The 19,286-nt window shown below is 37.4% G+C and overlaps 1 protein-coding gene across 5 annotated transcripts in view; it reads right to left on the bottom strand.

Moving 5' to 3' along the window:
• Nucleotides 1-19,286, bottom strand: part of Atm (ATM serine/threonine kinase) — a 131,776-nt gene that overhangs the window by 57,171 nt on the left and 55,319 nt on the right. For 4 of the 5 annotated variants that reach the window (XR_003848956.1, XM_029561896.1, XM_008829714.3 and 1 more), the window contains exons 29-35: nucleotides 17,942-18,068; nucleotides 17,081-17,280; nucleotides 12,067-12,235; nucleotides 11,416-11,580; nucleotides 10,807-10,939; nucleotides 8,984-9,079; nucleotides 5,953-6,124 (exon numbers count right to left, since the gene is read on the bottom strand). Coding sequence is in view for 3 of the 5 variants with exons in the window: in XM_029561896.1 (XP_029417756.1) it covers nucleotides 5,953-6,124; nucleotides 8,984-9,079; nucleotides 10,807-10,939; nucleotides 11,416-11,580; nucleotides 12,067-12,235; nucleotides 17,081-17,280; nucleotides 17,942-18,068 (1,062 nt within the window). In the remaining 2 variants the exon portion in view is untranslated. Of the gene's footprint in view, nucleotides 1-5,952; nucleotides 6,125-8,983; nucleotides 9,080-10,806; nucleotides 10,940-11,415; nucleotides 11,581-12,066; nucleotides 12,236-17,080; nucleotides 17,281-17,941; nucleotides 18,069-19,286 lie in introns of those variants that run through there. The other variant, XR_003848957.1, reaches the window with a different exon arrangement.

Below are 19,286 nucleotides of genomic sequence, written 5' to 3'. Positions count from 1 at the left end.
GAGGGAAAGAAAAATCTTCCATGACATAAATAGGCTGAAAGAATTCATGTCCACGAAACCAGCCCTTCAGAGAGTTCTGGAAGCAATACAAAGAGCTGAAGAAAGGAACGACTATACCCAAGGGGTAACAGAAAGAAACTTAACGAAGGAATAACTGTGGAAATGCACAATTACACCAAGAATGCGAACAGAAATCAGAACGACAGGAATCAATACACATCTTTCATTAGTAACTTTAAATATCAATGGACTGAACACCCCAGTCAAAAGACACAAACTACTTGAATGGATTAAGAAACAAAACCTGAGCAGGGCATGGTGGTGCACACCTGTAAACCCAGCAATCAGGAGGTAGAGGGAGCCAGATCTCTGTGAGTTCAAGGCCACCCTGGTCTACAAAGTGAGTTCCAAGGCCAGCTGGGGCTACAGGGAGATGCTGTTTCAAAAAAGAAAGAAAGAAAGAAAAGAAAGAAAGAAACAAAACCTATCTTTGTGTAGTCTGCAAGAAACCCATCTCACTTTCAGGACAGGCCCTACCTTAAGGTGAAAGGATGGAAAAAAATATTACAAGTGAATGGTACTAAGAAAAAAGCAGGCGATGCAATTCTAGTATCTGACAAAATAGACTTTAAAACTAATCAGAAAAGATAAAGAGGCCCACTTCATCCTGATCAAAGGAACACTTGACCAAGAAGATATTATAATCCTGAACACTTATTCAGCAAACTCTGGTGTACCCAACTTCATAAAAACAGTACTACAGGACTTTAAGACCCAGATGAATCCCAACTCATTAACAGCAGGGGACTTCAATACCCCATTATTTCCATTAGACAGGTCAACAGGACAGAGAATTAACAGAGAGACATCTGAATAAAACAGTACCACACATAAAATGGGCCTAACAGACATCTACTGAATATTCTACCCAAGCACCAAAGAATATACTTTCCAATCAGCACTCCATGCTCTCCAAAATCAACCACATACTGGAGCACAAAACAAGCCTCAACAAAAACAAAAAGACTGAAATAATTCCAGACCACAATGCAATAAAGCTTAAAATCAACACTGGAAGAAACCCTAGTAACTGCATGAACACATGGAAATTAAACAAAACTCCTTCAAAAAACTCATTAAACTTCTGAATGATGAATGAGTCAAAGGAGAAATTAAGAAAGAAATAAAAGTATTCCTGGAACTAAATGAAAAGGACAATATAACACATACAAACAAACAAACAAACAAACAAAACCTCTGGGAAACATTGAAAGCAGTCCTTCGAGGTAAGTTTATAGCTCTAAGTGCCTACATTAAATAAATCAAATAAATGACTTAACATTGCAACTCAAAACACTCGAAAAGCAACAACAAATGAAACCCAGAAGACAAGAAGAAAAACCAACCAACCAAACAAACAAACAAAAAACAACGCAGAAATCAATGAAATAGAAACAAAGAAAACAATACAAAAAAACAAAAATCAAAGAATTCAAGAGCTGGTTCTTTGAAAAGATAAACAAGACTGACATGCTCTTAGTCCAGTTTACCAAAAGAAAGAGCACCTACAAATCAACAAAATCCGAGATGAAAGGGGAAACATCACAACAGATACCACAAAGATCCAGAACATTATAATGGAATACTTTAAAAACCTATACGCTACTAAATTTGAAAACCTAAAAGAAATGGATGGGTATCTAAAAGCATGGGAACCACCAAAACTAAACCAAGAAGAGATTAACAGCCTAAACAGACCCATAACACATAAGGAAATTGAAAGAGTAAGAGTAATATAAAACCTCCTGACTAAAAAAAGCCTAGGACCAGATGGATTTACAGCAGAATTCTACCAGACATTTAAAGAAGATCTATATCCATTACTACTTAATTTATTCAAAAGATAGAAATGGAGGGAGAACTTCCAAATTCCTTCTATGAAGCCAGCATCACTCTAATACCAAAGCTAGGTAAAGATACAGCCCAAAAAGAAAACCATAGACCCATATCCTTAACGAACATTGATGCAAAAATTCTCAACAAGATACTTGCAAACTGCATACAGACACACATCAAAAAGATCATCCACCATGATCAAGTCAGCTTTATTCCAGAGATGCAGGGACGGTTCAATATACATAAGTCAATAAACGTCATAAATTTTATAAATGGTCTCAAAGACAAGAACCACACGGTTATCTCAATAGATGCAGAGAAGCCCTTTGACAAAATTCAACATGCATTTATGTTCAAAGTCCTAGAGGGTATTGGACTGGAGGGAACACACCTCAACATAATTAAAGTCATATACATCAAGTCCACAGCCAACATCATTCTAAATGGAGAAAATCTGGAAGCATTACTGTTAAAAACAGGAACCAGATAAGGCTGTCCACTATCTCCACTCGTTTTCAATATAATGCTTGAAACCCTTGCGGGAGCAATAAGACAAGAGAAGGAAATTAAAGGAGTACCAATTGGAAAAGAAGAGGCCAAATTATCCCTGTTTGCAGACGATATGATATTAAACTTACAAGATCCCAAAAATTCCACCAGAAAACTGTGAGAATTGATTAATGCTTTGTTACAAAATTAACCTACAAAAGTCTGTAGCCTTTCTATATACCAATAACAAGCAATCAGAGAAAGAGCACATGGAAACACTCTCCTTCACAATACTTGCAAAAAAATAAAATAAAATACCTCAGAATAAACCTGACCAGACATTAAAGAACTCTACCACGAAAATTTTAAATCTTTAAAGAAAGAGATTGAGGAACATCAGAAGATGGAAGGACCTCCCATGCTCATGGATTGGAGGAATTAATATTGTAAAAATGGCCATCCTACCAAAAGTCATTCATAGATTCAATGCAATGCCAATCAAAATCCCCATGACATTCTTCACAGAATTGGAAAATACCATCCTAAGATTCATGTGGAAGCACAAAAGACCTTGGATAGCCAAAGGAACCCTGAGCACTAAGAGCAATGCTGGGGGCATTACTATACCAGATTTTAAACAGTATAACAGAGCTATAATCATAAAAACAACATGGTACTGGCAGAAAAATAGACCCATACATCAATGGATCAAAACTGAAGCCCTAAATATGAGTACATGCAATTTCAGCCACCTGATATTTGACAAAGGGGCCAAGAACATTCACTGGAGAAAAGATACCATTTTCTGTAAATGGTACTGGCAAAACTGGATCTCCACCTGTGGAAGAAAACTAAACCCCTATCTTTCACCTTGCCCTACAGTCAACTCCAACTGGATCAAAGACCTCAGTGTGAAGTCTGAAACTCTGAAACTGTTAATAATCTATAAGACATAGGTATTGGAAAGGATTTTCTAAACTGGACATCAACTGCTCAGGAAATAAGGCCAAGAATCAACAAATGGGTCCCATTAAATTAAAAAGCTTCTATACATCAAAAGCAGCAACCAAGAAAGTGAAGAGAAAACCCACAGAGAGGGAGAAAATTTTCACCAGCAACACATCTGACAGAGGTTTAACATCCAGAATATATAAAGAACTCAAAAAAAAAAGGATCAAGAAAGGATGTAACCCAATAAAAAGATGGGCCAAGGAGCTGAACAGAGAGTTCTCAAAAGAAGAAATAAAGATGGCTAAGAAGCATCCTAAAAGGTGTTCAACATCAGTGATTAATAAAACCACTTGAAGTGATTTCACTGTACCCCAGTCAGACTATCTAAGATCAAGAGAACAAATGATACCAAATGTTGGAGAGGATGTGGGGAAAGGGGAACACTCATCCACTGCTGGTGGGATTGCAAACTTGTTTCACCCCCATGGAAAACAGTGTGGAGAACCAAGCATCCTAAAAGGTGTTCAACATCAGTGATTAATAAAACCACTTGAAGTGATTTCACTGTACCCCAGTCAGACTATCTAAGATCAAGAGAACAAATGATACCAAATGTTGGAGAGGATGTGGGGAAAGGGGAACACTCATCCACTGCTGGTGGGATTGCAAACTTGTTTCACCCCCATGGAAAACAGTGTGGAGAACCGAGAACCCTTAAAAACCTAAAAATGAACCTACCATTTGACCCAGTTATACCACTCCTTGGCATATATCCAAAGAACTCATCCTACTGCAGAAACTTGTACATCCATGTTTGTTGCTGCTCAATACATAGCTAAGAGATGGAAGCAACCTAAGTATCCCTCGATCGATGAGTGGACAATGAAAATGTGGTTCATTTATAAAATGGAGTTTTACTCAGCAGTAAAGAAAGATGAAATCATGAAATTTGTAGGTAAATGAATGGAACTAGAAACTGTATACTAAGTGAAGTAACACAGATTCAGAAAAACAAACGATGAATATATTCTCCCTCACATGCAGATCCTAGCACCAAATCCTTATAATTGAGTATGTATCCAGACATAATTACAGGAACCAGGATAATGAAGAGGAACCAGGAAGTAAAGGAAAAGAAAAAGAACCTGAGACAGAAGAATAGTAGTAAATAGGTGTTACTAAGGGAGATATGGATAAAAATGGGGTTATTTAAATGGGCGCAGGGGGATGTTATACAAGGAACCTTGGCAATAAAGGGAAAGAAGGAGCTCAAGAAAGGTGGGAACATAGGAGAAGAGTATTATTAAGGAAGAAACGGGAAAATGGGGGCACTTTAAATGGGGAAACCGTGGTGGAATGGTTACACAGAGAGACAAAATAATGCCTAGTTTCAAAAAACCAGAGGGAACCATATTAGTCCAACAACCTACTGACAAGTTATGCATACAACTAGTTCAAGGAACAAAATATATGTCTAGTCAAGGTATATCCGAGAATGTTTCGATTTTGCTCAAGCTTTTTCTACATAGCACATGGTAATTAAAACACCAGACTGGTGGAACTAACATTGGATGTTTAACTGACATACTTTGAGGCCCATATTAATCTGGTCAGAGGGACTTAAAGGGCAGTTTTTGCTCCTTGCCCTCCAAGGTTGACTAAATTCCAGGGGACTACTGAGCATCCCTTAAAATGTCCTGTAACTGTGGTGAGTCACCTGTCCTCTTGTTCAGGGAGGCTATGGAGATCCTACCAGATGGAACTGAACCAGTGTCCAGTCTATAAAGACGAGGGTCAACGCAGAGGAAACATTTCCTCCTTGCTTCCAAGTGAAGCCAACCACTGCTGAGCAGGACCTTTGACTTATCGTCACATAGATGGAACTGGTAAAAGAAAGGAGCCAGGGGCTCCTTCCAAGCCCATGTGACCCCTGAGAAACAGATCCTCAAGCAACCTTAAGAGTGAAAATAAATTAGTTTATTTGGGCCAACTGTATGGTCTTAAACACCCCAAAAGAAAGTATAACCGAAGATTAAAGTGATCAGTATATTTCTTCGAGTCCATGTGTATAGCTAAAGACTACATAACAAGAAACAATGCCAGATAGGAAATACCTTCCTTTGAGTTGTTGGCCAGGGTAGCCCAATAGATTCCCAGACAGTACCCAGCATAGAACTGGGAAAATGAACAGCAGACCCCAATCTTATCTAAAGGAATGCTGGCAACTGATTGCTGCTAGATGAAGAAGAGCTGAGCTTCCTAAAACAAGGGACTCTAGGTAAGCTGACTAGACTCAGCGGATGGACTTGCACTGGGGGCACTGACAATACAGTGGGCAGTAACAGGATGACAGAGTATATGGCCTCCAGTGGGGGGCAGGGGGAGGAGGCTATGGGAAGGTGCCACTTGGGATGTGGGTATTAAAGATGAGTAAGGTTGTTTGGGATGTTCTGTATGAGACACACACACACACACACAAAATCTAAAAAAAAAAGTGAGGACTTAAAGACAAAACTTTAGTTATAGGAAGTGTTAACTTAAGAGAAGTATTATCATTCTCCTTGATTATGAGATTAAGTTTCTGTGACCAGATAAAAGGTACCCATAAACACTCACCAATCTTCAATCAGTGTGTTATTTAAGGAGGTCAGCATTATTAAGGTCCACTGAAGTTCTTTATCTTCAAATAACACAAGGGCTTTGGCATAAGATGTGTCTTTATTATGCTGTATAGCTATAGTAGAGAAATCCATAGGACCTATTTCTCCCAAACACTTTCCAACGGCCTCTACATAAAGAAATTCCATTTCAGTTGTCATAACTAACAGAGTATACATACGAAAAAATTTCCAATTTAAAAAATGTAATACTGTTTTGTTATTCTTCAAGATTTCAGTGTTTTTAAACATTGGGAATAAAAAAGCTACAAAATATTATATAATTTCATTTGCATATTACCCATCCAGGTAAGACATTTTCCCCTACAGAATACCAGAAATAGGTTAACTATTACAGTAAAAGAAAGAATGAAGCACTAACATGATTGGCCATTATTGAGAGCATACATTTTAAAACTCAAAACATTTTTCAGGTATCATAAACCTAATATTCATAAATATTAAACACAAAACGCATTGAAAAAATTTAAATACTCATTTTTATCCAGCTATTAATATTCTACTAGATAAAGACACAATATTTTTAGCATCCTAAGGAGTTGGCATGCTTATAACCAGTCACGGGGGAATTCACTAACAGTATTTCAACAACACTCCTTTCAAAATGTGTTTCCAAGTCCCCTCTCTTCCACTCAGTATGAGCTATATTAAGTGACTTCATTTTTTTCAATTTTATATTATGTGTATGCGTGTTCTACCTGATATATATATAAGTGCATATATATAAGTGCACCCATGAATGCAATGCCCTCAGGAGCCAGAAGAGGATGTCAGATCTCTTGGAACTGGAGCTATGGACAGTTTTTAGCTGCCATGTAGGTACTAGAACTGAACTTGTGTCCTCTGCAAGAGCTGCCAGTGGTCTCCACTCTCCAGCTACCTCAGTTTGTTTTGTTTTAAAGTTGCTTTATTTATTTTATTTTATATGTATGAGTGTTATGCCTGCATGTGTATAAGTGCACCTGTGTCATTCAGTGCCCTCAAAGGCCAGAAGGCGGCGTTGGATCCCCTGAAACAAGAGTTATAAACAGTTGTTAGTCACCATGTAGATGGGAATCAAACCTGGATCCTCTGCAAGAGCAGCCAGTGCTCTTAACTCCTGAGCCATCTCTCCAGGCCCTATTTTGTTTTTTTGAGAGAGGGCCTCCCTGTTGCCTGAACAGGTCTGGAACTCACTATGTAGTCCAGGCTGGCCTTAATCTCACAGAGCTCCACCTGCATCTGCCTCCCAAGTGTAGGGATTCACAGTGTGTACCACCATGCATGGCTTGTGGAGTCTAAGAAACACTTATATGGGGGAGTCCTCCATCTCTTTGACAATGTGCATCCCTATTTATTTCTATTAAATGCTATTCTAAAAAGAATTTCTTAATTTCCTTTTTAGCTCATTTACTGTTGGTATATAAAAACATATTTTTAAATACAGGGTTTCATTATATAGCCTAGGCTGACCTTGAACTTGCAAACCTCCTGCCTTAGTCTCCATGGTACTGGGATTACAAGTATATACCACCATGCCCAGCTTCACAATTCAATTTTATCTATTCATCTTATAAATGTCAACATGTTGAATTTTGATTATTGACTCAATGATTATTGGTTGTATGGCAGCTTTTTTACAAATTCTTCAAGATTTTCTACACGTATACTCATGTCATCTAAGAATAGAGAGCTCTTTACTTCCTTTCCATTTTGGATGCTTTTCATTTCTTTTCCTTGTGTAATAGCTCTGATTAGAACTTCAATATAATGTTGAAAGTCAGTAGTAAAGGCAGTAATACTGTTTCATTCCTGATGTCAATCTTTTACTACTAAGTGTGATGCTAATTATATGTAGAGAACTGTATCATTCTGTTACACAAGAAAGTCACTTAAGGCTCCTCGAACAAATCAGGGTTGCCCCTTATCCCCACAAACAGTAGTAGTATGAGCAAAGAAGAAAAGAAACCCTCTAGGATCTGATCAAGGCTCCATTTCTAAGTCTGGGCAATGGACATACAGGGGTACTTTGACTGTGTAAAAATACTTTAAACTATGTATATATGTATGATCTGCATTCATATGCATCTTAAGGTGTATATTTCAGTAAAAATCAACCTAAAAAGCCAGTAGCTTCAATGTGAGGTCCCACTAAGATTTACAGACACTAGAGAAAGATAGAACAGTGCATAAGGAGCAGTTTCCATTCTTATTAAAGCAGTGCTGTGAGAACAAAGTCTAGCTAAGTTCATTCATGTGTCTGTTCCATCCTATGATCATCAAATCTAAATGCCTACACTAGATATGATGTTAGCAATTTACATTGCCAATAGATTATGCCCCAAATGGCAGGAGCAAAGGACTTAAAAGTTGGCTTTAAAAAAATTTTTAGTTTAGGGGCTGGAGAGGTGGCTCAGCAGTTAAGAGCACTGGCTGCTCTTGCAGAAAACCTGGGTTTGATTCCCAGCACCCACATGGCGGCTAGGAACCATCCTTAACTCCAGTTCCAGGGTAATCGGAAGCCCTCTTCTGACCTCCAAGGAACTGCACAACACGGGTGCACTTACATACATGCAGGCAATACATTCATACACATGAAATAAAAAATTTAAAAAAAAAGTAGTTTAATCTATCCCTCAAGTCTTCTTATTAATATTATATAAAAAACAGATACTAAATATCTGTAAATTATACTAGTCTTATAAAAATATCCCAAAAGTCAAATTATTTTGCAACTTAACTCTATAAAGGTCTGTGACTTTCTTACATACTTATAGGCATTTTCAAATTAATATTTATCCACTATTCATTAGTATTCTAAACTTTTTTTAAATGAATTTAAGGAAGGATGAAAGAAAGCTGCTTACAGTTACCTAAACAAAAGTACAACTTAGCAAACATCTCATATTTCTCTAAGATCTCTGGTAATTCAAATGACAAACTTAAATTTGAGAATATTGGAAAGATGACCATTCAGCTACATAATTTACCTAAAACTTCTCGTTCACCGGTCTGGTTCACTGCCATCTTGGATAACTGCAATAAGTTGACAACTAGCTTCACCACGACGCTATCTTGTGGGTTATCTATGAGAATTTAGAGAAAATTGATAAAAATTATCACAGGCACAATACATGTTTACTACATACACATAATTACCTGACTAGGAAACTTTTAGAAGGCTTATTAAGGCTGTTGGTCATGAACAGATAAAAAATTCATAAGTTTCAGCTTCCTCGTGAAATATGACCATGTGGTGGAAATGACTAGTAAAATTTGACAAGCAGGGGCTGGAGAGATGGCTCAGTGGTTAAGAACACTGGTTGTTCTTGCAGAAGACCCAGGTTCGAATCCCAGCACCCATATGGCAGCTAACAACTGTCTGTAACTCCAGTTCCAGGGGATCTGACAGCCTCTTCTGTCCTCCGCGGGCATTGCACAACACGGGTACACTTACCTACACGCAGGCAACACACACATACACATAAAATAACACACACACACACAAAAATAAATTTGACAAACAGGGGCTGGAGAGATGACTCAGTGGTTAATAGCACTGACTGCTCTTGCAGAGGACCTGGGTACAATTACCAGCACCCACATGGTAGCTAACAACCATGTGTAACTCCAGTTCTAGGAGATACAATACCTTCTTCTGACCTCCATGAGCAGTGAACAACATGGTTGTACTTACACACAAGCAGGCAATACACTCATATATATAATTTGAAAAAGATAAAATATTTTCCAAAAATTGACAAGCAAAGAAAAGAAAAACATCTTGAACAAAGTGTTCAGAAATATTAATACCCTAGCAAAACCACAAAATATAAGAATCAATCAGTATTAAAACTAGAAGGGACCTCCCTTGCTTTGTTAGCATCCAGCATCTACATTCTATACCAGCACCATCTAGCACCCCTTCTGCACAGATGGAAGTACCTATAACCTGTGCTGCCCAGTAACAGCTCCATCTATTAGTGAGAACATGGCATATGTCAGGATAATGAATAAACTGAATTTCAGTTTCCCTTAAATTTTGATCCATTAGAGTTTGAAGAGCCACATACAGCTAGCAGTTGTATTATATAAGGCAGATCTACCCAATGAAATTCCTAACAAAGAAGAGTTATATTTATATCTCATTTTTCTCAAAATAAGTGCACTAGAACCTCCTAGAGCGAGAAATTGTCATGATCACACTTAGTTTTAAAAGGTACTAAGGATAGAGTTCACCAGATGACTCAATGAGTTTAAGCGACCAAGCCTGATGACCTAATGTTGATCCCTGGACCCACATGGTGAAGGAGGAACTGATTCCTGCCAGCAAAGTGTCCTGTGACCTCCATAAGTAAGGTAGCACACACACACCATTTTCTTAATTATAATAAAAAGAATTTTTTTAAGTATGGAGGATAAGAATTATCTAATAGCAATATGAAAGTAATTGACATAGGAAGACGAAAGCCAAAATATAGGTACAAAAATTTCTGATTCTAATACTATAATAATAAATCAAATTAACATAAAACAATGTTCTCTTCAATTTAAAAAAAGCTATAAACATGCATAATACACAATGAAAAGCTTTCTAAATAGAGTACAGTGATCATATTTTGGTTTAAGAAATCATTCTGGCATAAGATGGATAAAATCAGAAATATTAAGGTAAGGAGGCCAGTTCAGAACATATTATGGCTTATAAGACAAATGATGAGGGTCTGAACTGTTCCCGACAATGAGACCAAGACTTTATAAGATTATCTGAGAAAGAAATGGACAAAAAGAGCCACCATATTGAAATCAGTACCCTGAGATGTGCTCAGGAGATCTGTCATCTGATCTTTATGCTGTTCCAGCCGTCTTCGAAGGTCCTTTAGTCCTTCAAGCCTTGTCAGTGGAAGTGCATCATAAACACTTACTGAGAGAAAATGGTTAATTTCCTAAAACAGAAAATTACTTTAAAACTCATTTACAGATACTGATATATACATCAAACAAAAGATTTAAAAATTTTACATACATACATCAAACAAAAGATTTTTAAATTTTATATATTTTTTAGATTTTATTTTTATTTTACACCTTTGAGTGTTTTGCCACTTGTTAAGTGCACCACATGCATGTAGTTCCCATAAAGGCCAGAAGGGGACATTAGATCACCTCGAACGGGGATCAAGAGTTGTTAGCCTCCATGTGGGTGCAGGGAACTGAAACCAGTCTTTGACAAGAGCAGCCAGAGCTCTTAAAAACTGATCAATCTCTCCAGCCCCATGATTTTTTATTTTTTTAAGAGGGTGTATCTCTTTTACCACAATAAAACATATTCAATTTTTACCAGTAGAACATTAGAAGTTTTTTCAAAATTACTACTGCCTATGTTCTCTAATATGAAATAGGAAGATGGAGTTTTGATTACCTCCAAGAGTGAGAAGGGTCCTCTACTGTATTTGATTTTCTGCTGAGTAGTTCGCAAATCCTTAAAAACAACACGGTCAGGAAAAGGATCTAAAAGTTTAATGGTGAGATAAAGGCTTTCATTGTCCTTGTTGTCTATCACAAGGTATTTCAACAGGTCCAATACCTAAATCAGTAAAAAAGGGAGAGAAGTCTTAAATTATATTTCAAAGTAAAAGGGTCAAATTCAATTAATTAAAAAAAAATCTCTGCTAACCAAGTTCAAATGAAATGTTCTAATGACATGAACAGTATCCAGTTGTTTCTGTACTTTCAAAAGTTCTACAAATATACACAAAGAACATTAAGGTACAGCAAACCCGTTGGTAGTGAAACACTTTGTACAGTACATTATACATAATCATACTAGTATGAACTGTTACCACTATTTTGAACTACTTCAGTGTAATAAAACAATCAGACTTATTAGATCAAAATTACCAAGTACTATGTAAATGACTTCATAAATTAACTCAATAAGGATGTCTCCCTATCAATTGTCAGAAAGCATTTTCATTAAAATTACTAGTTATACTAAGTAAACACAAGGCATTCAGCTCCTAACAGTACTAATTTAGCTCGAATACCATTTGATGATGAATGGGAAAATTACCTGTTCTTGAACCTCCTGATCATCCACAAGGGGTATAAGTGTACCAACAATAACATGAAGATGGTTTTCTAGAGCATCCTTGCAGTGAGTTACTGCAGTGCGACAAACTCGACTTAAAAGGTCACAACAAAGGGAAGAGCTATGTAATGACACATCCATGAAAGAAGGCCTAACAGGGGAAAAAAAAAAAAAAAAAAACAGGTTCTATGAAACTATTTTGAAGTAATAACATCACTCTAAAGTTATTTATTTACTCTCTAATTCTGATAGTTTGACTAAAAATGTCACTTTCATATCTAATATTTCAATGGTTACAATGCAAAAATATGTCAGCAAGACAAAAACTAGGCAATTCTAAGGACCTGTCCTGATAGAAGCATTGGAAATCAGAAAACTGTCAAAAGATAAAGATTTATAGCAATCAAGAAAAATCCAACTATGAAACACATGCAGGAAAGCTTTAATGGTTTCAATCATTTTTAAAAATTTTATATGTATGAGTGTTATGCCTGCATGTATGTAAGTTTACCAGTGTTGTATAATGCCCACAGAGGCCAGAAAAGGGTGTCAGATAGTCTGGAACTGGAGTTACAACAGTTGTTAGTCACCATATGGGTGCTGGGAGTCAAACCCAGGTCCTCTGCAAGAACAGCCAGTGCTCTTAACCACTGAGCCATCTCTCCAGCCCAGTTTTAATAATTTTTGCTTTCCCAGTCCCAGCTCACCAGCAGACAGGAAAAAAAGCAGCCTAGAAACTTATTACAAAAAGCAGTTCATGGTGGTTTTTAAAGAAACAAAGGGGTCTTATTTGGAAACTCTGTTTGGAACTGCTTGAAGGGCCAATGCAAGGGGCTTGACTATTTTGCTTAAAGGTCCTCACTCAGACTAGAAAAGTTCAGGGAATTGCTTGAACCTTTGTAAAGCTATCAACCTACGGAAGGGAAGAACAAAAGATTACTGTTGAGATGTACAACAGTTGGCCTAAAGCCAAGAATTTTGGGGGGAAATCCAAAATTGCCCACAAATCAGAAGGCATTAAGAAAACCACTCATGCCCAGCATGGTGGCACAAGCCTTTTAGTCACAGTACTTGGGAGGCAGAAGCAGACAGATCTCTTGAGTTCAACGCCACCCTGGTCTATATAATGAGTTCCAGTCCAGCTGGAGCTACAGGGAGACCGTCTAAAAAAATTTTTAAAAATAAAGTCACTCATGCCTAAGGGCAGACTTTTGCTCAGAAAGGACTGGAGATCCTAAACTTTTACTTAGGACTGATCCCAAGGATCAATGCAAGCCAGGAAAGTACTAAAGGATAGTCCCATCACAGAGTCATTTTGTAAACACAAGGAAAGTTTTATTCCATCTCTCATGCTCCCTCCATCCTCAGTCTTCCTTACATTCAGGGAAACTCTGACAGGCCTTATTCAAATAAAAGCAACAAAAGACAGGTTTCAATGACCACACCCAGAAAGGAAAACAATGGAAATATAGCTGGTTAGTCATAAAACAGATGACCACAGTGTTCAATAATGCTCTTTAAAAAGGAAAGAAAGGAGGGAAAGATAAGGTGGAAAAGAGAAGAAAAAGAAAAAAATGGTCAATCAGAGCTTGGGGAGATGCTCAGTGGGTAAGCACAATTGCTCTACAAGCATGAGGATCTGAATTAGAATCCCAAGCCCCCATGTAAAAACCCAGGCACAGATGGGCATGTCTGAACCCCAGCACTGGAGGGCAGGAAACTCCCTGGCCAGCCAACCTAGCTGAAACAGGAAGTTCAGTGAGAGACCCTGTCTTAAGGGAATAAGGCAGAGAGCAACAGAGGAGGATACCTATGTATCAATCACCTCTACATGCACGCCCACTCACATACATGGAACACACACACACACACACACACACACGCGGATCACTGTGAGTTCAAGGCCAGCCTAGTCTACATAGTGGGTTCCAGGACAGCTGGGGCTACAGGGAGATCCTGAAAATTTAAAAAAAAAAAAAAAAAAACAACAACAAAAAAACTGCAGGGTGTACAAACAGGAAAGCACAACCTTCTCAAAGGAAGGAAATGAAATGATAGAAACATTTCCTAAAGGACTTTAGACACTGTAATTATTAGAGAAAGAGTTCAAAATAATTTTAAAATGCGCTCAAAGAGCTAAGAGACAGATGAAAGTTACAACTCAACAGATCAAAAATTATGAGATACAGAAATGGAATAATGAGAGGAAATTTCGGGCAATGAACACCTTTACTTCAAAAAGCAGAGAGATCATACTTTATAGCCTAACTTAGGGAAATGGGACACAAAAGTAAACTAAACCTAAAGCAAATGCAACAGAAGGAAGAAGATAATGACAGAGTGGAAATAGAGAAAAATATTAGAAAGGATCAACAAACCAAATTGGTTCTTTGCATGATTATGCTCATATGCGAATTATAAACTTATAAAAACTGATCTCAGAGAAGCTGAGGATAGAAAGCTGGAGAGAAAGATAGGGAAGGATGGGAAAGGCAGATCGGTGGGTACTAGGTTACAGTAGACAGGAGTAAGATGTTCTGGTGAGTTACGGAACAGAACAACTATAGAGAGTAATTATGTGCTATGTCTATCAAAAACCTACAAGAGGGGACTTTGAATGTTTCACTGTAACAAAATGATAAATGTTTTGCCTGGCATGGTGGCACACCCCTTTAGTCCCAGCACTCGGGAGGCAGAGGCAGGCAGATCTCTGTGAGTTCAAGGCCAGCCTGGTCTACAAAGTGAGTTCCAGGCCAGCATGGGCTACAAGGAGACACTGTCTCAAAAAGACCAAAAAAAAAAAACATAAATGTTTTAAGTTTCATTTTTTGAAAAGACATACAAAACTGACAGGCCTCTAGTATTAAAGAAAAAATAAAAGGACAAAAATAAAATGATTTATGAAAGCATACTGGGAGAATATACACCTGTAGTAGGTCCTGCTACTTAGAAGGCTAAAGTAGCCTAAGCCCAGGCGTTTACAGCATACCTGGGCAATACAGGAAGTCTATCACTTTAAAATAATAATACCAAAATCAACACCAACATGGAAAGAAAAACTAACTTATGAAGAAACAGAAAACTTGAACAAATCAATAACAAGTAATGAAACTAAATAAAAAAAAAAAATCACCCATCAAAGAAAAGTCCAGGACCAGAAGGCTTCACTGAACTGAGAGTTCTAAAATCATTCCAAATATCAAAGATGGAATTTCTTCTAATTCATTCCCCTGTCAGTCCACTCTGATATCAAAACCAGACAAGTACACAAGAATGACAATCAACAACTACAGACCAATATTCCTGCTGAGCATAGATACACAAATCCTCCTTAAAATGCTAACAAAACAGCCGGGCATGGTAGTACATGCCTTTAATCCCAGCACTCAGGGGGCAAAGGTAGGTGAATCTCTGTGAGTTCAAGGCCAGCCTGGTCTACAGGGAGACCCTGTCTCAAAAAGACCAAACAAACAAACAAACAAACCTACCTAACAAATCAAATCCTACAACACACTTAAAAGATTAAACATTATTAGGTGAGGTTCATCCCAGGGATGCCAGGATGGTTCAACACACACAAACCACTACATGTGTTATACCACACAGCAACAGAATCAAAAGCAAAAGCTACCTATGATCATTTCAACAGACAAAAAAGGCATCTGACAAAATCCAACATTCCTCCATGAAAAACATTCTGAACAAAACAAAAGTATATTTAGGGAATATACTTCAACATAATAGAAGCCAAACATAAGATGTCTACAGCTAACATAACGAAGAGAAAAAGCTGAATAGTATCCCTTCAAGATTTTGAAAAAGACAAGGATGCCCTTCTCCCACTTTTAGTCTACAGTGAGAGCTACTAGTCAGAGCAAGCAGGCAAGAGAAAGAAATAAAGAGCAGTCACAGTTTGCAGGCAAACTTAAAGCCTCCCCCGCAAATTATTACAACTAATAAATTAATTTGGTAAGGCTTTAGGATATAAGATCAACATCAAAGAATCAGTAGTATTTCTATAAACTAGTAGTAAATTATATGAAGAAAAAGAAAGCAATCTCACATAGTTTTAAAAACATTTTATTATTTTTTATGTGTATGAGTGTTATTCCGGAATGTAGGTAAGTGCACCTGTGTCGGGCAATGCCGGCAGAGGACAGAAGAAGCTGTCGGGTCCCCTGGAACTGGAGTCATGGACAGTTGTTAGCTGCCATGTGGGTGCTGGGATTCAAACCCAGGTCTTCTGCAAGAACAACCAGTGTTTCTAACTGCTGAGCCATCTCTCCAGCCCCGAAAGCAATCTCACTTATAATAGTTACAAAAAACTAACGTAAACAGAAAACAAAGTGCACCAATAAAAGTAAAATATTAACAAAAGGAAATGAAGGAGAAAAATCCTTTATAGACTGAAATCATTAAAATGCCATACAACCCAAAGCAAACCTCTGATTCAATGAAATCCCTACCAAAATACCAATGGCATGCATCACAGAACTGAACTTGAAAAGAAAAAAAAAAAATCTAAGACCGAAATAGAACCACACAAAAGAATTCCCAATAGCCAAAACAATCTTGAGCAAAAAGAACAAAGCAAGAGCACTGCTACTTCTGATGACAAAGTTACGAGGAATAAACAGAATGAGAGCAGCAGGAAAACATACACAGCAGACCAACGAAAGAGAAGAGACCCTGTGTAAGCTCAGCATGCAGGAGGCAGACAGGGCTCCGAAAGCCAGCTGGCTAGCCAGACAAGACATTGATACAGGGCTCGAGTGAGACCCTTCATCAAGCTCTGGGTTCAGTTGAGATCCTGCCTCAATGAATTAGGTGAAAAGCAACTGAGCCAGACTCTCAAAGTCAACTTCAAGACTACACACACACACACACACACACACACAAGACACACACACACAGGTATATGCACACACATACATGCAAACACACACGAGAATGAAGTAGAAAGACTGCTTATGTATTGGTGCAACACATTATTTACCTTTTGTTGACAGAGTGAATCAAAGTATAAATAACATCTCGAAGAACAAAGGCCCAAGCACCTCCCAAGCCGCTTTTTATGTCTTTCAGTAATAAGCTAACAAACAGGTGATATATCTTAAGAATTCTGTGTTTTTTATATGCACTATTTGTCTCAGCTGCTTGCTCACAAATGGCCAGAAGAATCTTCTGATAGGAATCCTAGAAAATCGATACACATACAGTAAACTTTAAAACCAAATATACTCAGCTACAACCAATATATTTCGTACTTCCCTAAATAACCATTTAAATATGCACTTGTTCAATGGCAAATGTTATATTAAGATTGTTCCTTTAAGTGTCTATTTCATTTTTTAAAAATTGTCACTACAGAGGCTGGAGAGATGGTTCATCAGTTAAAAGCACTGAATGTTCTTGCAGAACACCCAGGTTCGAATCCCAGCACCCACATGGTAGCTAACAACTGTTCCTAACTCCAGTTCCTGAGGATCTGAGGGCCTCTTCTGTCCTCCACAGGCATTGCACAACACAGGTGCACTTACATACATGCAGGCAATACACACATACACATAAAATAAAAATAATAAATATTTTTTAAAAAATTGTCACTACAGTTGTCAGAAAGTAAACTATAATTAAATAGCTCAGAAAACTGAGCTAACAAATGAAGGGTCATGAAATTCTAATCTTATGTAATACATTCTAGTTAATGCTAAGATAGAACTCATAAATGAGTGCTTTGCTCTTTTAAATTAGTCAACTACAATCTTCATATTCTTTTCTCTTTAGGATATACTTAGATTCTCTAGCTGAAAAAGGAATTCTTGTACCAGTTATTATAATAGTAATGTATACTTACTGGGCTTTTGGAAAGAACTTCTAAAATGCTTTTAAGTTTGGTTTTATGACAATTGCTGATGTAGGCAAATGTTGCTTTAATAACATGAGATGGAAAATATGGTGGATTAGGAGAAGGCTCCAAATCTCTAAAAGAATTATCAGAAAAAAATGTAGCTATTATTTTGAAAACAAAATTAGGTCAGTAAATATCTACAATTTAGGTTTAAATAACTCCCGTTATAAAACTAGTTTTCTAGTGAAAAACTATACTTAAAAAAAAAATCACAACGTAACAGTTCACATACATTGATTAGGTATCTAAATGCATTTCACCCCCATGAATATAATATTAAATGATTTGTCTAAAATAATCTGTTTAGGTTTAAATAACTCCCGTTATAAAACTAGTTTTCTAGTGAAAAACTATACTTAAAAAAAAAATCACAACGTAACAGTTCACATACATTGATTAGGTATCTAAATGCATTTCACCCCCATGAATATAATATTAAATGATTTGTCTAAAATAATCTGTTTAAAGAACTCTTAGAAAACTACAAATGAACCTACCATTTGACCCAGTTATACCACTCCTTGGCATATACCCAAAGAACTCGTCCTGCTGCAGAGACACTTGTACATCCATGTTTGTTGCTGCTCTTTTCACAATAGCTAAGAGATGGAAGCAACCTAGGTGTCCCTCAATTGATGAATGGATAATGAAAATGTGGTTCATATATACGATGGAGTTTTACTCAGCAGTAAAGAAAAATGAAATCATGAAATCTGCAAGTAAATGGATGGAACTAGAAGGTGTTATCCTGAATGAGGTTACCCAGACTCAGAAAAAACAAGTAATGCACATTCTCTCTCATATGTGAATCCTAGTTCCAAATCCTTAGACATGACTATATTCTGAAGTAACAGCAAAAGTGAGGAAAATAGAAAGGAACCATGAAGGGGGAGGGGAAGATGGAACTCAAGAGAGGGGGCTAGGAAAACACAACCATTTTCAAGGGGAGAATGGAGAAAATAGGGTTACTCTAACGGGGGGGAGGCTGGAATGTTTTACATGGTGAGAGATAGAGAAGAGGTAAATAAAACTTAAGTGATGTGAAAACAGTGTGCATCACAATCTGATGTACATGGAAGCCTCCCTGGTGAGAGATGAGGGGTGCATTAGCCCTTTCTCATCCTTTATTCTGCTATGTTCCATGAGCTTTAGTTGCAGAGATTCGACTGCAGATGTGTCACCTAGTGTGGTGGGGTGGTAGGAAGAGGCATGGATGGGAGAGGGGTCTGGATTTGAATGGAAAAATGTATGAAATTTAAAAATCTCTCTCTCTCTCACACACACACACACA

The sequence above is a fragment of the Nannospalax galili genome, unplaced genomic scaffold (assembly GCF_000622305.1).
Source record: "Nannospalax galili isolate Female #2095 unplaced genomic scaffold, S.galili_v1.0 scaffold854, whole genome shotgun sequence".
Taxonomy (NCBI): Eukaryota; Metazoa; Chordata; class Mammalia; order Rodentia; family Spalacidae; genus Nannospalax; species Nannospalax galili.
Note: the sequence above shows the minus strand (reverse complement) of the source record. Positions and strands in the feature narration are given on the sequence as shown.